This window comes from Rana temporaria, chromosome 3 (genome assembly GCF_905171775.1).
Source record: "Rana temporaria chromosome 3, aRanTem1.1, whole genome shotgun sequence".
Classification (NCBI taxonomy): domain Eukaryota; kingdom Metazoa; phylum Chordata; class Amphibia; order Anura; family Ranidae; genus Rana; species Rana temporaria.
Genome location: NC_053491.1, coordinates 216652115 through 216673037, shown reverse-complemented (window position 1 = coordinate 216673037; position 20923 = coordinate 216652115). Strand labels below are relative to the sequence as shown.

The 20923-nt window shown below is 40.1% G+C and overlaps 1 protein-coding gene across 1 annotated transcript in view; it reads left to right on the top strand.

The window, feature by feature from the left end:
• The window catches only part of CFAP54 (cilia and flagella associated protein 54), a 533435-nt gene that overhangs the window by 487136 nt on the left and 25376 nt on the right, over positions 1–20923 (top strand). Inside the window, exons 64-65 of the mRNA XM_040344233.1 lie at positions 1578–1789; positions 16745–16924. Coding sequence (XP_040200167.1) covers positions 1578–1789; positions 16745–16924 — 392 coding nt within the window. The remainder of the gene's footprint in view (positions 1–1577; positions 1790–16744; positions 16925–20923) is intronic.

Here is a 20923-nt window from a genome sequence, read left to right as displayed (position 1 = left end):
CCCATGAGGATCCGTACCTTTACACCCGCTTGCTCAGCGGGGATCACTCCGCTGATCCCCGCTGAGCTGGCACAGTGTGCAGGGACCACCCTGTCAGATCTCCGCTCTCCTCTATGGGGGGGATCTGATGAACACGGACCGTCTGTCCGTGTTCACCCGATCCGATTCGCAGACGGATGGAAAAATAGGATTTTCCTCCATCAGCAAAAACGCACCATAGCGGGGACCGATGAGATCGGGTGTCAGCGGATGTTTATTTTTTTTCCCTGACCTTCATTCTTTTCCTTTCATTTCTGGTCATTTCTGAGTGCTTTTTTTGTTTTGTTTTGTTGTTGTTAAAAATCACAGATGAGATGCATGCACTCTTTAATTTGCCATTTGGACTTTGGCCTTGATGAGCAACCTTTCAATCGCTAGGATAATTGGTTTTCTGTGTGGTTTATTATGTCATATGGCTTTTGTGTTGGCCTATGTTAAAGCCTGTATACGATCTTTCTGCATTCTTATCTGTATAAAAAAAATCTTAAAATAAAGAGTGTTAAAAAATCTCTCTCTCTCTCTCTCTTTCTTTCTCTCTCTATCTCTCTGGCCTCGTACACACGGCCGAGGAACTCGACGTGCCAAACACATAGAGTTCCTCGGCCAGTTCAGCACTGAAGCCGCCGAGGAGCTCGGCGGGGAGAGAGCTCCCATAGAACAATGAGGAAATAGAGAACATGTTCTCTATTTCCTCGCCGAGCTCCTCGTCGGCTTCCTCGGCCGAAAGCGTACACACGGCCGGGTTTCTCGGCAGAATTCAGCCAGAAACTCGGTCGGAAGCTGAATTCTGCCGAGGAAACTGGTCGTGTGTACGGGGCCTCTCTCTATCTCTCTATCTATGTATCTCTCTATTTCTCTCTCTATTTCTCTCTCTCTATTTCTCTCTCTCTATTTCTCTCTCTCTCTCTCTCTCTCTCTCTCTCTCTCTCTATCTCTCTCTCTCTATTTCTCTCTCTGTTTCTCTCTTTATTTATTTCTCTCTCTCTCTCTCTCTCTCTCTCTCTCTCTCTCTCTCTCTCTCTCTCTCTCTCTCTCTCTCTCTCTGTGTGTGTATGTATGTATGTATATATATATATATATATATATATATATATATATATATATATATATATATATATATATAGTGTAAAACCTACTAATGATTCATACTTTGTGCTCACCCTTCTGTTACAGATTTAGATCATAGCTTTGTATGCTGGAAATATACATATGACATGCTGAGGAGGAACCTGGCAGTTAGTAGTATGGGTACCAAGAACCACTTTTGTTATAAAAATATTAGTTTTCATTTTTTTTTTATTGAGCGCCTCAACATTTTTAACCAAAACTCTAAATAATGAATCATATTCTCACAATTCAGACATATGGAGATAATGTAGGTTGTAGGCATGACAGTACACATGATGATTGGTGTTGGGTATAACCGAGTGAAATTTCTAAACTTCTAATTGTTTCTTAAACAACTGACATTTTTATTGCACTTTCCCTGAAATCACATTCTATTACATTTCTAGATAATTAAAACTTTTTTTTTTCAGGTTTTTCACAAAAAAACGATGGGAAAGTGTCTACTAGCGACACAATGTACACATCTGTCTTTGGTAACGGGATTACAGTACGCTATGCAGGGATGCACTTGTTCCTCAAGAAGTATCTTTACTCTTACTCCACCTGCTGTGTGATTGACTTCCCTGCTGAACTTCTCTGGGGACTGGAACACAAGTCAACAGTATTTCACATTCCATCTAAGGTATAGGAAATTATAATGCCACACGGAATACCTTTACTGATCTAGATATTATGTAATTGTGCTCAAACTAGGTTTAGACTTCTAGCATTAAAGTGAACATTTATGACTTTACATTAGATTTCATGAATGTGCTATAATATGTTTTATCCAGCAAACTTTTTCCATGTTGTAAGTTTATGTAAAATAGTGATGTACTGTATAATGCCATATTTGTTTGGGCTGCTTTGATTAACCACTTAAGGACCGAGCCTGTTTTTTAGACTCAGTGGGCCAGATTCAAGAAGCAATTGCGCCTGTGTAACCATAGGTTACACAGCGCAATTGCTTACTTGCTCCGGCGTAGCGAATGCTCCTGATTCAGGAACATCGCTACGCCGACTGCAGCCTAAAATCTGCGTGGCATAAGGCTCTTATGCCACGCAGATTTTAGGCTGCATTCTTGCGTTGGCCGCTAGGGGGCGTTCCCATTGTGATATGTGTATAGTATGCAAATTGCATACTAACACCGATTCACAACGTTGCGCGAGCCCTGCGTACGCAAATTACGTAGTTTGCGTACGTCGGGTTTCGCGTAAGGTTACACATCCTAATAGCAGGAGCAGCCAATGCTATAGGATACCCACGTTCCCGCGTCGCGATATTTAAAATCTACGTGGTTTGCGTAAGTGAATCGTGAATGGCGCTGGACGCCATTCACGTTCACTTTGAAGCAAATGACGTCCTTGCGACGTCATTTGCCGCAATGCACGTCGGGAAAGTTTCCCGACGGAGCATGCGCTCTACGCTCGGCACGGGAGCGCGCCTAATTTAAATGATTCCCGCCCCCGGGGGGATCATTTACATTGCGCGCGCTTACGCCGGGCAATTTTGCCAGCGCGCCCTCGCAATTTACGGAGCTACTGCTCCGTGAATCGAGGGCAGCGCAAAATATTTGCGGGGGCGCAGGGCAAAATCGTTGCCCTGTGCCTCCGCAAATAAAGCGCAAATGTACCTGAATCTGGGCCAGTGTTTACAAATTTTTTTTGCTTGAAAATTACTTGGAACCCCCAAACATTATACATTTTTTTTTATAACACCCTAGAGAATAAAATGGCGGTCATTGAAATACTTTTTGTCACAACAGTAAAGTTAGCCCAATTTTTCATATTGTAAAAGATAATGTTATGCCGAGTAAATTGATACCCAATATGTCACGCTTCAAAATTGCGCCCGCTTGTGAAATGGCATCAAACTTTACCCTTAAAAATCTCCATAGGCGACATTTAAAAAATTCTTCCTTCATAGGTCTAGGGATAGAATTAGGCCCTGTACACACGATCAGTCCAAACTGATGAAAACGGACTGAAGTTCAGTTTCATCGGTCCAAACCGACCGTGTGTGGGCCCCATCGGTCAGTTGTCCTTCGGTCCAAAAACAGAGAACTTACTTAAAAATTGGACCCATGGACGCCTGACCGATAGGTCAAAACCGATGGTTAGTACGCAAAAGCATCGGTTCCAAACCCAGGCATGCTGAGAATCAAGTCAACGCATGCTTGGAAGCATTGAACTTCATTTTTCTCTGCACGTCGTTGTGTTTTACGTCACTGCGTTGGACTCGATCGCTTTTTGAACTGATGGTGTGTAGGCACATCAGACCATCAGTCAGCTTCATCGGTTAACCGATGAAGCTGAACTTCAGTCCGTTTTCATCAGTTTGGACTGATCGTGTGTACAGGACCTTGTTGCTCTCGCTTTGATGATCGCGGTGATACCTCACATGTGTGGTTTGAACACCATTTTCATATGTGGGCGCTGCTCACGTATGCGTTCGGGACGGGGCGCTTTAAAAAAAAATGTTTCTTATTTATTTTACTTTTATTTTATTAATTTTTAAACTTAAAAAAAAATTGATCACTTTTATCTCTATTACAAGGAATGTAAACATCCCTTGTAATAGAAAAATGCATGTCAGGTACTCTTAAATATGAGATCTGGGGTCAAAAAGACCTCAGATCTCATATTTGGACAAAAATGCAATAAAAATAAAAATAATTTGTCATTTGAAAAAATGACAAAAAAAAAATCCCTTTAAGACATATGGGCGGAAGTGAAGTTTTGACGTCACTTCTGCCCTGCAGTGATATGGAGACGGGTGGGGGCCATCTTCCCTTAACTCGCCTCCATACACGGCAACTGAGAGGACCGAAACGCCTCTGCCACTGCGACGGCTACAGTAAGCAGCGGAGGGCACCGGAGAGAGACGGGAGAGGTGCCCCTCTCCCACCGCTGATAAAAGTGATCTTGTAGCGTATCTGCCGCAGAGACCACTATTATCTTGTAGCGGACCGCCCGCTGAAGAAGAGGATACAGGGTTTATGGTAGCTAGCTGCTACCATAACAACGGTATTCCTCTTCAAACAGAGGACGTAAAACTGCGGCGGGCGGTCCGGAAGTGGTTAAAGAACACACATAAGGTGAAGCTTATGCCGCGTACACACCAACACTTTATGTGATGAAACAAAACAACGTTTTTAAAAACGTCACTTTAAATGACCGTGTGTGGGGGAAAACGTTGTTTTATGTCTTCTGAAAAATTACAAAAAAAATTGAAGCATGCTTCAATTTTATGTGTCGTTTTTCAAAACGTTGTTTTTTACTTCACAGAAATTGACCGTGTGTAGCAAAAAACGTCATTTAAAACAACGTTTTTACACCAGCGCATGCCCAGAAGCTACTTATGAAGCGAGCTTCAATGGAAAAACGTGGTGAACGTAACCTCGCTTTGCAAGAACATTGTGAGAAAAACGATGGTGTGTAGGCAACTTCGTCTTTAAAAATTGAAGTTTCAAAAACGTTGTTTTTTACTTCACAGAAAATGTCGTTTTTTTTCATCACATAAAGTGATGGTGTGTATGCGGCATTAGATTATATACTGTGTTTGATCAAACATGCCAAATATACCAACATTCCTGCTGAAGCTACTACATCTAATTTACCAAACGAACAAAGGCGGGACTAGATTTTTTTTAGATATATTTTATATATTTGTGTTGTTATATTGCATTGACAGTTCATTAAGCTATATAAACTATATACTGTACTTATCTTATTAAATACTTTAAATATCCTAGTGATGAATACAAAAAACTATGTATATTTTTAAAACGGATCACATATCATACAATCACTTTAATTTTCTGTAACCACCAATATACACTCACTGTCTGCTTTATTAGGTACACCTAGCTAGTACAGGGTTGGACCCACTTTTTAAATCTTTGTGGAATAGATTTTCATCAAGGTGTTGGAAACATTCCTCAGAGATTTTGGTCCATATTTACATGATAGCATCACGCAGTTGCTGCAGATTTGTCGGCTGCACATCCATGATGTGAATCTCCCATTCCACCACATCCTTAAGGTGCTCTATTGCATTAAGATCTGGTGACTGTGAAGGCCATTGGAGTCAAGTGGATTCATTATCATGTTCAAAAAAACAGTTCGAGATGACTTGAAGTTTTGTGACATGGTGCATTATGCTGCTGGAAGTAGCTATCAAAAGATGAGTTCACTGTAGTCATAAAGGAATGGACATGCTCAGCAACAATACTCAGGTAGGCCGTTGCATTTAAACAATGCTCAATTGGTACTAAGGGGCCCAAAGTGTGCCAAGAAAATATACTCCACCCTAATACACCAGCCTGAACTGTTAATACAAGGCAGAATGGATCCATGCTTTCATGTTGTTTACACCAAATTCTGACCCTCCCATCTATATGTAGCAGCTGTATTTGAGACTCATCAGACCAGGCAACATTTTTCTAATATTCTATTGTCCAATTGTGGTGAGCCGGTTTCAAATTGTAGCCTCAGTTTCCTGTTCTTAGCTTGGTAGCCTCTGCTGCAGTAGCCTATCTGCTTCAAGGTTCGATGTGCATTCAGAGATGGTATTCTGCATACCTTGGTTGTAACAAGTGGATATTTGCGTAACTGTTGCCTTTCTATCATCTTGAACCAGTCTGCCCATTCTCTTCTGGCCTCTGATATCAACAAGGCATTTACGTCCACGCAACTGCTGCTCACTGGATATTTTCTCTTTTTCAGACCATTCTCTGTAAACCCTAGAGATCGTTGTGCGTGAAAATCCCAGTAGATCAGCAGTTTTTATAAATACTCAGACAATACCAACTGTCACCAACAACCATGCCACGTTCAAAGTCACCTAAACCCTCTTTCCTCCTGATTCTGATGCCCGGTTGGAACTTCAGCTAGTCATCTTCACCATGTCTGGATACCTAAAATCATTCAGTTACTGCCATGTAATTGGCTTATTAGAAATTTGTGTTACCAAGCAATTGAACAGGTGTACCTAATAGAGTGGCCGGTGAATGTATATCTTGACAGTGAGAGGAGAGGAGGGCTTTACATCGTTTTTCTAACATGCTGCATTTTTTAATGTCGTTTTTCAAAATTGTTGTTTTTCGTGTTGTAAAAAATGATCGTGTGTGGGCAAAAATGACGTTTTAAGCCCGCGCATGCCCAGAAGCAAGTTATGAGACGGGAGCGCTCGTTCTGGTAAAACTACCGTTCATAATGGAGTAAGCACATTCATCACGCTGTAACAGACAAAAAAGCGCGAATCGTCTTTTACTAACACGGAATCAGCTAAAAGCAGCCCAAAGGCCAATAGAACTTCCCCTTTAGAGTGCCGTCGTACGTGTTGTACGTCACCACGCTTTGTTCATCATTTTTCAAAAACGATGGTGTGTGGGCAACATCGTTTTTAATGATGAAGTTGGAAAAACTTTGTTTTTTGGACATGCTGAAAAATGAAAAAATCATGACGAAAAACGACCGTGTGTACGCGGTATTAGATCTGTGCTTGGAAAACATAGAGGGTTATATATATATATATATATATATATATATATATATATATATATATATATATATATATATATATATATATATATATATATATACTCTTTAAATAATTTTTTTATTCTTTTTTTTTTTTTTACAATGATCTGATTTGACATCTAATTGGTTGCTTTAAGTTACTGCAGTTTCACAGCAGTATTGCCTTTAGAACTAGCCAACCTGAATGCATAACCTATCAGCAGGAAATCTGGGCACTGAGATTATGTACATTATGTAGCTTGGGTGTAAAATGTCAGTGGAGTTATTTTTAATAAAAATTGATTTTTACTGTTTCAAGTTTCATGTTTTCCAACTCAGAATTGCAGAAAAGATTTACTGTGGGATAAACAGAATTAGTTAAAAAAAAAAAAAAACTATAGCAACCATTTTTCTTAATGATTCAACTAAATGTCATCGCTCTCCTAATAAATCAGTGTTTTTTTTTTTTTTAATTATTACTGTGTTTACATAAATCTCTGAATTTATTTTCCTAGAGAAAATGTTGTTACCTTAGAAACTACCAAGTAATTAAGCTTTTTTTCCACTTGCTGTGTGCTTGCGAAACATCATTTTGTGTTTAAAGCAATTAAATGACATGTGAATGCTAACTAAAATATACACACTGTCTTCTGCTCTGAGAGTTGCAATTTCCTAAATGCCAGCAATGACCTTACCATCTGTTTCCTTAAATGGGGGTGCCAGCTGAATCAGTGGGAAGCCTTAACATTTATAGTCTTGCAGATCTGACTTTCTTTATGCGGCACATAAAGCTCATCTTTAAAACCGATGAAAATCGACCCTCGTCTGCTATACGGCTTCATATTATCAGTTAATATATGTTGCTAATGTAGAAATTACACATGAGGTTATAAGAAAAAAAATGCAGCTTGGCTCGGTTTTAATGCAGGTTATCTAGCCTTTGTACCATCTTGGCAGTAGTAACGTTTTCACATTGACCTCCTTAAATAGCTGGCTTAAATCGCAGGAATTATGTGATAGGAATAAACATGAGTTTGCATACTGTACAACTTGCTTGGCTGCTTACAGCTCAGATAATCAGCCCATTCTAGCATAATCACTGGGCTGCTTTTTACAATTTACCCAACATGCTGTCAGTAGAAAAAAGGCATTATGTGTATTGAATATATGTCACTCCTGCATGGAAAAAATCTTGTTACCTCTATACCTACATTGGCATGTTGTCACCATAACTTTTCCTATACACTTGTGATCTCTTGCAAACCCTCAGCTATATTATAGTGCTAACAAATAGCCATCTTTACATCTATGCATGTATAGCACAAAATATTTTCTGCAGTGCCCTACAGCTGTAAACACGTGCTAACACAATAATGCCACGTACACATGATCAGAATTTCCGACAAGAAAAGTTCAATGTGAGCTATTGGTCAGAAATTACGACCGTGTGTAAGCCCCATCTGACATTTTCTGTCGGAATTTGATCTTCAAATTTTCCGATGGGAAAAGTTCTTGTCGGAAATTCCGTTCATCTGTATGCAACTCCAACGCACAAATATCCTACGCATGCTCTGAATCATTTAACTTAATTTTTCTCGGCTCGTTGTAGTGTTGTACGTCACTGCATTCTTGACGGTCGGAATTTTCGACAACATTTGTGTATGCAACACAAGTTTGAGACAACATTCCGTCAGAAAAAAAATCCACGGTTTACTTGTCGAACGTGTGTACGTGGCATAAGGGGCCTTTATACAATCTCAGTACTGAAATTCAGTTATGACTTTACTTCTCATTAGTAAATCCTGAGATAACATGAAAAGATGTTTAGTGTTGGGTGAGAGCTGAACTGGTGGGAGCTGAAGAACAATCATCAGTTGATAGTTTTACTATGTGCTGAGGCCCATTAATCTGAACAGGCACACAAAATAGTCAAAGTTCACGCATAATAACATGCTATTTTCCATAGTTATATAGTTAATCTGGTTAAAAAAGACACAAGTCCATCCAGTTTAACCCACAGAGAAAAAAAAAACACGCACACACAAATCCAAATCCATTCACACTCCATATATAAAACCCTATACCCCCAGTTGATCCAAAAAAAAAAAAAACAATAAAGCATGGTCCAGTTAACTTTTGGTGGAGAAATAAAATCCTTCCCGATTCTACAACAGGCAATCAGATATTCCCCGGATCAACTTTACCTATAAATGTTAGTATCCAGTTATATTTTGTGCATTCAGAAAATAATCCAGGCCTTTTTTAAAACAATCTACTGAGCTGGCCAGAGCCATAATTATCGTTATTCTTAGCAATGTGACTAAATGTATTCTCTAATTGGCTATCATTACTAAAAATCACTAGTAGAGAAAAACTAGTAGAGAGGCTTTGATTGTTCTTATTTTAAAGCCCGATAAAGATTCTACTCGGTGTGATTCCATCTTTTGCATCAACGCTAACGCTTCAGTGCTGGCACAATTTGGTAGCTATCTGACTGAGCAGATATTTGGATTCAGTGATGGAATCTGATCAGTGTTTTTTTCCACTCATATGAACATCCATAGATTATACACAAACTTGCAGTATTCACATGGCTACTCCAAAGGTCGAGCAGGGATACTCACAAAGCATTGAAAGTGATAAATGTTGTTTGAGTGCTCCCAATCAATTTGGTTTTGGCCCCAAATGTATCCATTGGATTAAACTATTATATTTAGCCCCTGTAGCCAGACTCAATGTCAAAAATTCTGTTTCTGAACTCTTCCATGTACATAGAGGGATGAGACAAGGCTGCCCCCTGTCCCCTATACTTTTTGCCCTCTCCATAGAGCCCCTAGCAATACTAATATGCTCTTCCCACTACATCAAAGGTTTTCAAATAAATTCATTAGGAGAGTGCATATCTCTGTATGCGGATGACTTTAATTTAGATTTTAACCAGCCCCTCTTTCATCTACTAAATTTCCCTTAAGGAAATTCGGAGTGTATTTCAGGTTTAAGATAAATTGGGATAAATCCCTACTATTTTTGCTTGACCCAGAAACAGCTCATAACTTTCATCTCTCCTCAAAATTGAGAATTGTGAACATGTTTTAAATATTTTGGAATAATCATCCAAACCCCAATTCCGCCATATATAAATATTGTCCTGCCACTTATTAATAGCCTCCATTCCAAGACCATGCAGTGTATGAACCTCCAGATAATTCTAATGGGCAGGGTAAACCTGTTAATAATGTATTTTTCCCAAGCGCTTGTAAAAATCTAATTCCCTCTACTTCTAATTTCCCCTCCCCGTCATACTTAAAAAAAAAAAAAAAAAAAAATATGCAATATGATCTTCCTACTACTTTTAAATTCTCCCAAAAATTTCCCAACTTTCACTGCTATTACCTAGCAGCACAACTGATCAACATTCATGACTGGCTAAAATTCTCTAGAGACAACATGAGTACAGCCATGTATGTAGATGCTCTTACCGCTTACAAATAACTTCACAATTCAGCATATAGGCCCCTTGTGCAGTTATAGCCATATACTGTAAAACAATAAATATTAGTGCCTATACTGGTTTAAAATCCAGTAATACATTGTCTTACCTGCTCTGCACATGCTCAGCTGCTCTCTATTTTTGGGCACTGTACTAAAAATGTAAAGGCCGATCTGCTGACAGCCTAAAGATTTACTTCTCCTCAAGAGCTCTGTCTAGACTTCAGCAAAATGGCAGCCTCCGGCAATGTATGCATTAAGGTGAAAAAACATCTGATGCTGCCAGCCCCCCCCCCCCCCCCCCCGAGCCCCTGTTATACTTACCTGACCGCTCGAAAGTCCCGCGCTCGGTCCCGAAATTCTCTTCGCCGCTCAGCCTGGCCGCTGATTGTCTAGAGCGGATGGATTGAGAGCAGCGCAGCCATTGGCTGGTGCTGCTGTCAATCACATCCAGTGAGGCGGCGCACGAGGGGCGGGGCCGAGTGATACAGTGAGTGGCTATGGCCACTCGCTGTATCATGGGAGCGCGCCCGCAATTACTCACCACCATGCGAGCGAGCGAGCATGACTGTGGTCAGTACTTGCAGGGAGGACCAGAGACAGCCGCAGAGGGACCCCAGAAGACGTGGATTGGGGCCACTCTGTGCAAAACAAACTGCACAGTGGAGGTAAGTATAACATGTTTGTTATTTTAAAGGGAAAAAAAATCCTTTACTAACCCTTTAAGGTATTTATAAAATAACCTTGTGATCTTCCTAATATTTGCTGCCTCAAAACATGTTTATTGAGTGTGGTAGACTCCTTACAAAGAACTTCCTATTTTTTTTATACTACTTCTGTTCATAAAAAGCCATTCATATTACATTGAAATGGCCTAAATATTTGATCAACTTTGCATCACCCGTATGTCAACATATATGATATATATATATATATATATATATAAGTTCTATATATATATAGAGAGGGTGTCCACAGTTTGAAAATATTTAGGGTTCATGGTATCATTCACCAGTTACATCTCCAGTGTTAAGTGGTCTAGAAGAAACCAAATTTGTATACTCACTGTATGTATCAATGTTCTTACCTTCTGTTGCAACGATGTATACTGCCTAGACCTATCCAATAATCAGCAAAAGACTAGAGAACCATGGGCCAGATTCATGTAGAATCGCGGCGGCTTAACGTATCGTACCCGCGCCGGACCTACTGCGCATGCTCCCTTTTGAATTTCCCGCCGTGCTTTGCGCGAAGTGACGTAATTTTGTTCGAGCAGCGACGTACGTACTTCCGTATTCCCAGACGTCTTCTGCAAGAAGGAAAATTTTTTACATTTCGACACGGGAACGACGGCCATAGTTTATACAGCACATACGTGTGCTGTGTAAAGTTAGGGCACCTAAAACGACGACTAACTTTGCGACGGGAAACTAGAATGGCAGCGACGTAGCGAAAGCGAAAAACCGTTGTGGATCGCCGTAACTACTAATTTGCATACCCGACGCTGGTTTACGACGCAAACTCCCCCCAGCGGCGGCCGCGGTATTGCATCCTAAGATCCGACAGTGTAAAACAATTACACCTGTCGGATCTAAGGGCTATCTATGCGTAACTGATTCTATGAATCAGTCGCATAGATACTCTGAAAGATACGATGGAGTATCTGAGATACTCCGTCGTATCTCTGCTGTGAATCTGGCCCTATGTTCTTTTTTTGTGAAAGCATTTATTGTTATAGGTTTGTTTTTATTGCACATGCATATAAAAAAAACAATATAAATCATCAGTAAATAAATATATCAACAGATGCCGTACAAGACTTTGAACACGCGTTTTAATAAACAACATGCCTCTTTTGTAGAACATGTTCCAGCATCACACAATAATGCATATCATCATAACACCAGACTTCAGCCAAAAGAACATTAAATATCTCTGACATTTCCAAGCAATATCATATTAAAATGTTGTATAGGCCTATTTGTTCGTTTTTGCTTTTTCATATATTATCATCCTGTTTTTCTTAGATCACTGACTGCAGTAAACTGACAGGTGCAGGCATAATCATGTATTATCCTGACTGTTGTGGATAGCTAACAAGCATACAATCTTTTGATTATTTTGTTTCATTATAGAAACAAAGCTTTGCTGCTTTTAAACATGTCATGATGAATTCAGTCAACCTCCCCCTGTAATGTAATGTCTAAGTGTGGTTTGTGCAAAGATGAAAGCGTCATTATGCAAGCATCCTTTATTGTGATCAGATAGGGCAGATTCTCAATGGAAATTCATAAAGGCCTTTATTGAAAATCTAGCAAACAAATATGTTGATTTTATGAAATAATTAAGGTTCTGTAAATGTTAAATGCTGGCTGTGCTGTGCTTCCTCAGAGTTATTGATTTCATTTTTCATTGGTTTCTAAATGAACTACTATGATAGGATTTGAGGGCAAAGATGATTTCATTTTGAAAAATCTTATGAAAATGGATATTAAAGCTTATTGCATCTCATATGGCCATATCTCATAGCTGAATATTGTCCTCATTTTTTTTCTTAAGGATCTATGACTCCTTTAGATTGTAAGGCTATCACTGCTTAAAAATATATATATAGGGTATTAATAAAGGACAATTGTGGTGTTATGCCCTTTGGTCCTATACATTTTAACGAGTCGGAAATAAAAAAAAGAGGGGAGGAGGAAATCTATCACATTACTTTGTCAGATCATGTGACAAGGGCTTTCCAGGACTCCTTTTGCAGCTCTTTTCTGTAGGACACTGCAGGCTCCATGCGACGTAATGTAGTGTTTCGAAATCCTGATCCTCAAGGGGCATGTAGTGCATCCCACATACTATAGTTTGAAACTTTTACATTCAATAACATATACTACTGGTGTAGTATTACAATTTATGTACTGGTTAATCTTTGGAGTTTTACCAGTGGTAAGAGAAACAACTACATTGCTTTTTTTGTATTTGTTACAATACCTACAGGTACTATAGCCACAACAAAACAAACCCTTAGTAGATAACCACGTCCCAGAGTTCCAGTCAGTGTCATTGAACAGACTGGAGGAAAGCATATTACCCAAAGTGGGTACCCGTCTACTAGAGAACTTGCACCCCCCCAACCCCCCCAAGTACTGCATGAATTTCCTGATCCACTTACAAGATTGATAGATGGCATTTAATAATACCAACAAACAGGACCATCTTAATAGCATCATGGGCCCCTGGGCAAAGTAATGCTCTGGGGCCCCTACAATGATGACTGCAGGTAAACCGACATCAAGTAGGTAGTAGGCAAACTGCCTCCCCTGTGTATCTATCACTCTCAGTGCCATCATGGGCCCCCAATTTTGGAGCAGAGTGGGCTCAAGGACCAGATGCTTTGGGGAAAGTGCAGGGGCCCCCATGCAGCTGGGGCCCCTGGGCAGTGCCCAGGTGTGCCCTCTCATTAAGACAGCCCTGCCAACAATCTGACTAAACTAAATTGAAAAGGATGTCACAAAATGAATAGTGTTACTGAAACGTTTTTGGCCCTTAGCAGTTCAATGTGAGTCCTTATTTATTAATGCTGCATAGTCTCTACTGATGGCTGTAGCATTACCTTTAGAGATCCACTGCTCATTATACACTCGATCTTGCAGTCTATTTGAAACATTCAAATCCACAAACAAAATCACTCTGTGTGGAGCAGTTCCTTTTCGCTTGTATAAACTCCCATGTGGGTCTTGCTCTCATGCCTAGTACACATGACCGGGATTCCTGATGGGAAAACCGAGAACCTGCTCTCTACTTTTCCACCGTACAGACAATCGTTTTTCCCCTCTGGAAAACTCAGATGAGAGCTTTTCCTTGGGAATCCAACCGTGTTTATGCTCCATCTAAATTTTTCTCCACAGGAAAAAATTGAAGTTTTCTGCTACACACGATTAAAACAAAGCTATTTCCTCCCACCAGCACATATAGATTGGCTAAAGATAGGGAATATTTAGCCCCTATCAAAGCACCACAACATTGCAAGTAAAATTGGCCATCAAACATAAAAAAATTGTGTTTTACTAAGAACTCTACTGCACGACAGATGAACTCATGTAACTGTGGTGAATATGAGCTATATATATGTAAATTATGTTTAAGGGCACTGTTAGCTAAATGTTGGGTAATACATGAATATAAAGACATCTACATCTACCGTAACCCAAAGTGAGTTCCTGGACCACTTGATTTCATGTATGTGAGCTAGCGCATGGTTAGTGTCACTAAAATAGCCTGGCAAGCGATGTTACTGGGGGTTGAAGTAATGCATCAACGCATTCACTGAGCTTTTCCAGGAGTGACTCTATTCCCGCAACAATTGGACGGCTCTTAATTGGGACGTTCTGTTTGTGAACTTTCGGGAGATGATGGCAAACAGAGGTGATGAGAATGTCTTTGATGCCTTGTGGCAAACAGATAATCGTATCTACTGTCTGTTATAGATCCCCTTCTATAGTGAATCTTGTTCTATATATTTTACTATGTGGTGGTATGTATTCAGTTTCAAATGTTTTTTATGTATCTGTATTTGTAACACTTTGTACAGCATCACAGAGCATGATATATTAATAACAGTAATAAATGTGACAGACTGCTGTAAGGTTGGGCAAAAATAAAGATGATTTCGCATTAAACCTTTAAAATTTTACATAACAATTGACCAGTGTTTAGGGAAAAAGAAGCATACTAACATTTCAAAAACAGAGTTTTACATCCTCATACACAGTTATAAAATGTGTGATACAGTATACACATTCAACAAAATATTTCACCGATGTGTTATCCTCCCAACTGTTTACCAAAAACACAAATATGCTGAAATGGGAAAAGGATCTGGACCAGATTTTTTTCCCCGACTCAGTGGATTAAAGCATTTCAAACAATAAGTAAGTCATCCTCTTGCATTGAACACTGGGATAATGCCCAAAAAATTATTAATAGATGGTACTTAACACCATACAAGTTATCCAAAATTTATCTAACAGCATCCGACATCTGTTGGAAATGTAACTAGCAAAGGGGAAACCTTCTGCACACGCTTTGGAGTTGCAAGACTCTAAAACGTTTTTGGAACTCTATCTCATCCTTTATCGCCAATCTTACGGGTAATCTTACCAAGCTTACTCCTACCAACGCATTATTAGGTATAGATCTAGACAAATACCCCACTTTGTATAGGACTATTGTCTTACATATTTTGATAGCCTCGAGAATTACAGTGGCCTCTCTTTGGAAATCCGCAGACGCCCCAAACCTACCAATGGTCATCACCAGATTAAACACCCAAGCTCAATTAGAACTATTATTAGCCTATAAGAATGATTCTATAATTCCCTATCGTTGAAAATGGAAAATGTGGTTAACCCACCCGAAAGCTTCCAAATATTTAAAAGATTCCTTACTTTAATAATCTTCCTATAGTCTGAAGAATAACAGTATAAAATCCTGAATCTTTGGTATAGATAATGACTAACGGCAGCCTTTATTTCAGTTTTCTCCATCCCTTCCCCCCCTCCTATATTTGTCTTTACTTTAGCTGTATAGGTGTACCACTGATCATCTTGGTGACCTCCCAGTCCTACAGTTTGTACCCAATTGGGGTAGGCTGGCCTAGGTCGCTGAGTACCGTATTCTTTTTCTGTTAAACGTTTGCCTGTACATGGTGTTATACTACTTAAGTTGTATATTGAATGCAACTACCTCAAGTGTTGTAAATTGATAAACCCAATAAAAATTTATTGATAAAAAAAAATATTTCACCAATACACAAAGTCCCTTTGGGTATTTAGAGGTTTAACCTATTTGGTGTTTCACTTTATAATTCTAGCTATAATGCTTAAAAGATTATTTGCTATTGTTCAGAGGCATAACTAGAACCTTCAGGGCCCCTGGTGTGAGAAACCTTAAAGGGCCCCCCTGATCCCCAATGGTAAACACAGGAAACACAGTTTACTATGCTACAGAGTCAGTGATTGGTTGACTCTGTTCATTCAGAAAAGGAAGGGGCTGGTAAATTACATACTGTATTTACCATCCCTGGCACATCCTGCTGGCTTCTCCCCTCCCCCCTCCATCCTGACACATGCCCTGCTGCAGCTGGCTGGAGAGGGGAGGAGGAAGTTGGTAGAGTTGTTGGGGGATGAGGGGAGGCCAGGGGAGCACACAGGGGCCAGGACAGAAGAAAGAAATGGAAGCTGGATAGAAGGGGTGGCGTGAGTGGCATATAGAGGGAACCGATCCCCTCCATTTTACTCCTGCAGCCACTGAATGTCTGCAGGAGGGAGAGGAGGAAAAGCAAGTTTTCATAAGCTGCAGGAAAAAAATGGAGGGGATCAGTTCCTCTATATGCTGCCCCCACCACCCCTCCTGTCCAGGTGTACAGGGAAGTTGCACAGGCCCCCTGGAGCACGGGGCCGGGTCACTATTGCAACCCCTGTAGTTACACCCCTGCTATTGTTGCAAACTACTGTCAATGAGATGTCCATATTTGAACCAAATGTGTAGTTTGGCCATACTTAATGCTGTTTTCTTTCCTTTGTTTTAGGAAAATGCAGGAAGTAAAGAATTTCATCAGAAAACACCAGAGGCGGTGAAATCTACTTCCAGCATGTCAGCAGATAGCAAAGCAGAAAGAGAACAAATAGCAACACATGCTTTAGACAAGGAACTTTGTATGCAGTGTTATTTTCCATCTTTAGAAAGACCAGGAAACAAAAATCCCATGGTAATATTTTATTTGTCCAGAATAATATTTGTACCATATTTTGTGTACAATACATAAATTAAAACATTTAACCCTCCTCTTGTGTTAGGGTCAGAATCGCCCCGTTTTCAGGCTTTGAATGTCTATAAGTATCACATAAATTTGTTTATTGCATCAAGATTTTTTTACTTTGTCAGGAACCTCTATTTAAACAATGCAATAGAAAACTAATCCTTTTCACTAAATTATAAAATACTGTGGTGAAAATGAAGACGTTTATGGTGTTAGGGTCAATTCTGACCCAGTTATAATATAGGATTATAGGACACTAATAAGTGCCAAAACTGAAATCATAAACACTCTCTCTGCTTAGTAACACTGACAGCCAATCACCTCTCAACCCTGTGAGCTGTAGTTAGGGAGGGGCCTATCTCTTTGCCTGCTTGTCTGCTTCTCTAAATAAAGTAAAGAAACATAGGACCAATACATTTCTATTCTATTGAGGTTTATTTTACCATTTTTTAAATTTGAAAATGAGAGGTATGCTATCAAAAGAAAGGTCTAAGGGGTCCCACCAAAAATATTAAAACCAATCTTTTCAAGGATAAAGAAGCCTAACAAGGTAACCAAGAGGTAAGAAACAAATTGGATGATAAATAATTGTTCAGAGGGTATTTTATGGCTAATTTAAGACATGGGTCAAAACCGACCCATTAACATCATGGATAGTAACAGAAATCTAACATAAGAGGAGGGTTAAACCACCTCCCTTCAGTATAAACTTTAATCCATAAGGGATATCCATGCATAACGGGATCTGAATAGATAATTTGAAGATATTCCAATATATTGTACCAAACTGTACATACTGCATATAGACTAAAAGTTTATTAGCTGATTGACATTGGATACGCTTTGGGAAAACTGCTCTGATGTTGCTAAAACAAACATTAATTGTATTCAGTGGTGACCAGCTACTTGTGTATTCGTGAATAGAGGAACAAGGGTACATTAAAATGAACCACCACTGGCTTCCAAACCTCTAATGCCAGAATCCAATATTTTCAGAAATGTCACAGTTATATGAGTAATATATATATATATATATATATATATATATATATATAGCCCTCAAAATTTCCACTCGCCTACGAGTGATGACAGGGCTGCATGACCAATCTCCCTCCAATCTGTGCCTGCACTTAGAGTCCTGATGAGATTGGCGGCCGAAGAGGAAAGGTGCATGCTTGGGAAAAGTAGTCTGGTTTAATGACCAGCTGACGTTGCTAAAGCAAGAGCGTAGAAGAGCAGAAGCTGCGTGGAAAAGGTGCTCTTCAGATAAAAACCACACCATTTACAAGATAATAACAAAGAAATATCACAAAGAAATCTTCACGGCCAAAAAAATAATTTCTCCAACATCATCGCAAATGCCCTTAACCGCCCCCGAGAACTCTTCAAGCTGGTCACTCAGACTATGAATCCAGCTTGTTTAAAAGGCCCCCAATTCTGATTCACAAGAATTTTGCAACGAATTATCGGATTATTTCATTAATAAAATTGAAAAAATCCGTGGAAGTATTCAGCAAAATGGAACCGTCACCAACTCCCCCCCAAATCACAAACCTAATACCCACATAAATCCGTCGCAACCACCAAAATTCACTCTAAAACCCATTTCCATCGATGCCACTAAAAACATCATCGGGACTCTGCATAATAGCACAGCACCCATTGATATCATCCCCACTAAACTGCTGAAAGAAAGTGCCGATATACTGGCACCAGCTATCACGCAGCTCATTAACCAATCATTCAAGGAGGGCATGGTGCCCACCTTGCTAAAACAAGGTACAATAAAACCAATTCTAAAAAAAACTAACCCCTGGAGCCCAAAGACCCAAACAACCGGAGGCCCATAACAGCTCTAAATGTCTTCTCCAAGGTAATGAAGAAAGTAGTTGTACAACAGCTGCAACTGCATTTAGACACCCATAAATTACTCGATCCGTTTCAATCAGGCTTCCGTCCGGGTCACGGAACAGAAATGGCGCTGCTTAAAATATGGGATGACGCTCTAGAGGCCGCAGACGAAGGAGAATCTTGTCTCCTGATACTGCTGAACCTAAGCGCGGCTTTTGACACTGTAGACCACGGACTACTACTGGCTAGGCTAGCTGAAGTAGTCGGAGTCGCTGAATGTGTTTTACCCTGGTTCTCCTCCTTCTTGGAAAACCGATCACAAATGGTGAAACTGGGGTCTTTCACTTCTGAAAAACGTACGGTGTCATGCGGAGTCCCTCAGGGATCTCCCTTATCGCCCGTATTGTTTAATATCTATCTTCGCCCTCTCTTTGAAATCATCAGTAACCAGAAGTTACTTTACCACTCCTATGCAAATGACACACAACTGTATTTCTGCATTTGCAACAAAAAGGATCATTCTCTTGGACTAGAGAAATGCCTCACTCTAATAGATAACTGGATGACAAACAGTTATCTTAAACTCAATGGTTCGAAAACAGAACTTCTCCTGTTTCACGCTAACCGGAAAAATCACCCCGCGTCAACATGGACTCCCCCACCCATTCTGGGTAAAACTATCACCCCTAGCACCAAAGTCAAAAGTCTCGGAGTCATTTTCGATACCTACATGACAATGGATGCACAAATAGGGTCAGTAGTCAGCGGATCCCACCATCTGCTGCGCCTACTACGCAGACTCACGCCCTTTATCCCGAAAGAGGACATTGCAGTCGTGGTGGGAACAATCATCAATTCCAGACTCGACTACGCAAATGCCCTCTATCTAGGACTCCCCAAATACCAAATCACTCGTCTGCAAGTCGTTCAAAATACGCCCGCTCGACTAGTGACTGGGAAAAAACCATGGGAATCAATCTCACCTTCACTGAGATCCCTTCATTGGTTGCCGGTTAAAGACAGAATCACTTTCAAGGCACTCTGCCTAATACATAAGTGTATTCAAGGCAACGCCCCCCAATATCTATGCGAAAAAATAAAAGCCCATAACCCCAATCGCATTCTGCGATCCACCAATCAAAATCGGTAGATACGCCGTCGTAACTCTGAATCTGCGCCATCGTAAATTTAAGTGTATTCTCAAATTGAGATACACTTAAATATAGCTAAGATACGACCGCGTGCGCCGTCGTATCTTAGCTGTCTATTTAGGCCGGCCGCTAGGGGCGTTTTCAGGCCTAAAGTTATTCCACCAAAAAGATGGCGCAGCCAATGTTAAGTATGGACGTCGGAACCGCGTCGAATTTAAAAATGTTTACGTTGTTTGCATAAGTTGTCCGTGAATGGGGCTGGGCGTAATTTACGTTCACGTCGAAACCAATAAGTCTTTGCGGCGTAATTTGGAGCATGCACACTAGGATATGTCCACGGACAGCGCATGCGCCGTTCGTTCAAAACGTCAATCACGTCGGGTCACGATTCATTTGCATAAAACACGCACACCTTTTCACAATTTGAATTAGGCGCACTTAGGCCCGCACATTTACGATACGCCGCCGTAACTTAGGACGCAAGTGCTTTGTGAATACAGCACTTGCCTCTCTAACTTACGGCGGCGTAGCGTATATGAGATAAGCTACGTCTAACGTTAGGCTCATCTACGTGAATCCAGCTATCTGACTCTAGTTGTCCAATATGTGGATGGGGATCTTGTCAAAAATTAATTTCAGTAGTATACTTAAAACAGTGGCCACGATGTGTAACATCTCTGCATCAGAGCATTGTAATCCACTCAAACATGTAAAGTTATTAGGAATCATTAACTTTGCACAAAAAAATAAAAACAAACCTTGAGCCAGAATCCATAATCTATTAGCCACTTCTGGAAACATTATGAAGATTATAAACCTTGCAATACTTAGCAGCTTGGTGTAAATCAACCGATTTCATCAGAACATCAGGTTGTAGTGTATCATGTACTCTTGCTGAAATTCCTACCCACATATTTTACAACTGATTTCAGAGACTTGAAATATT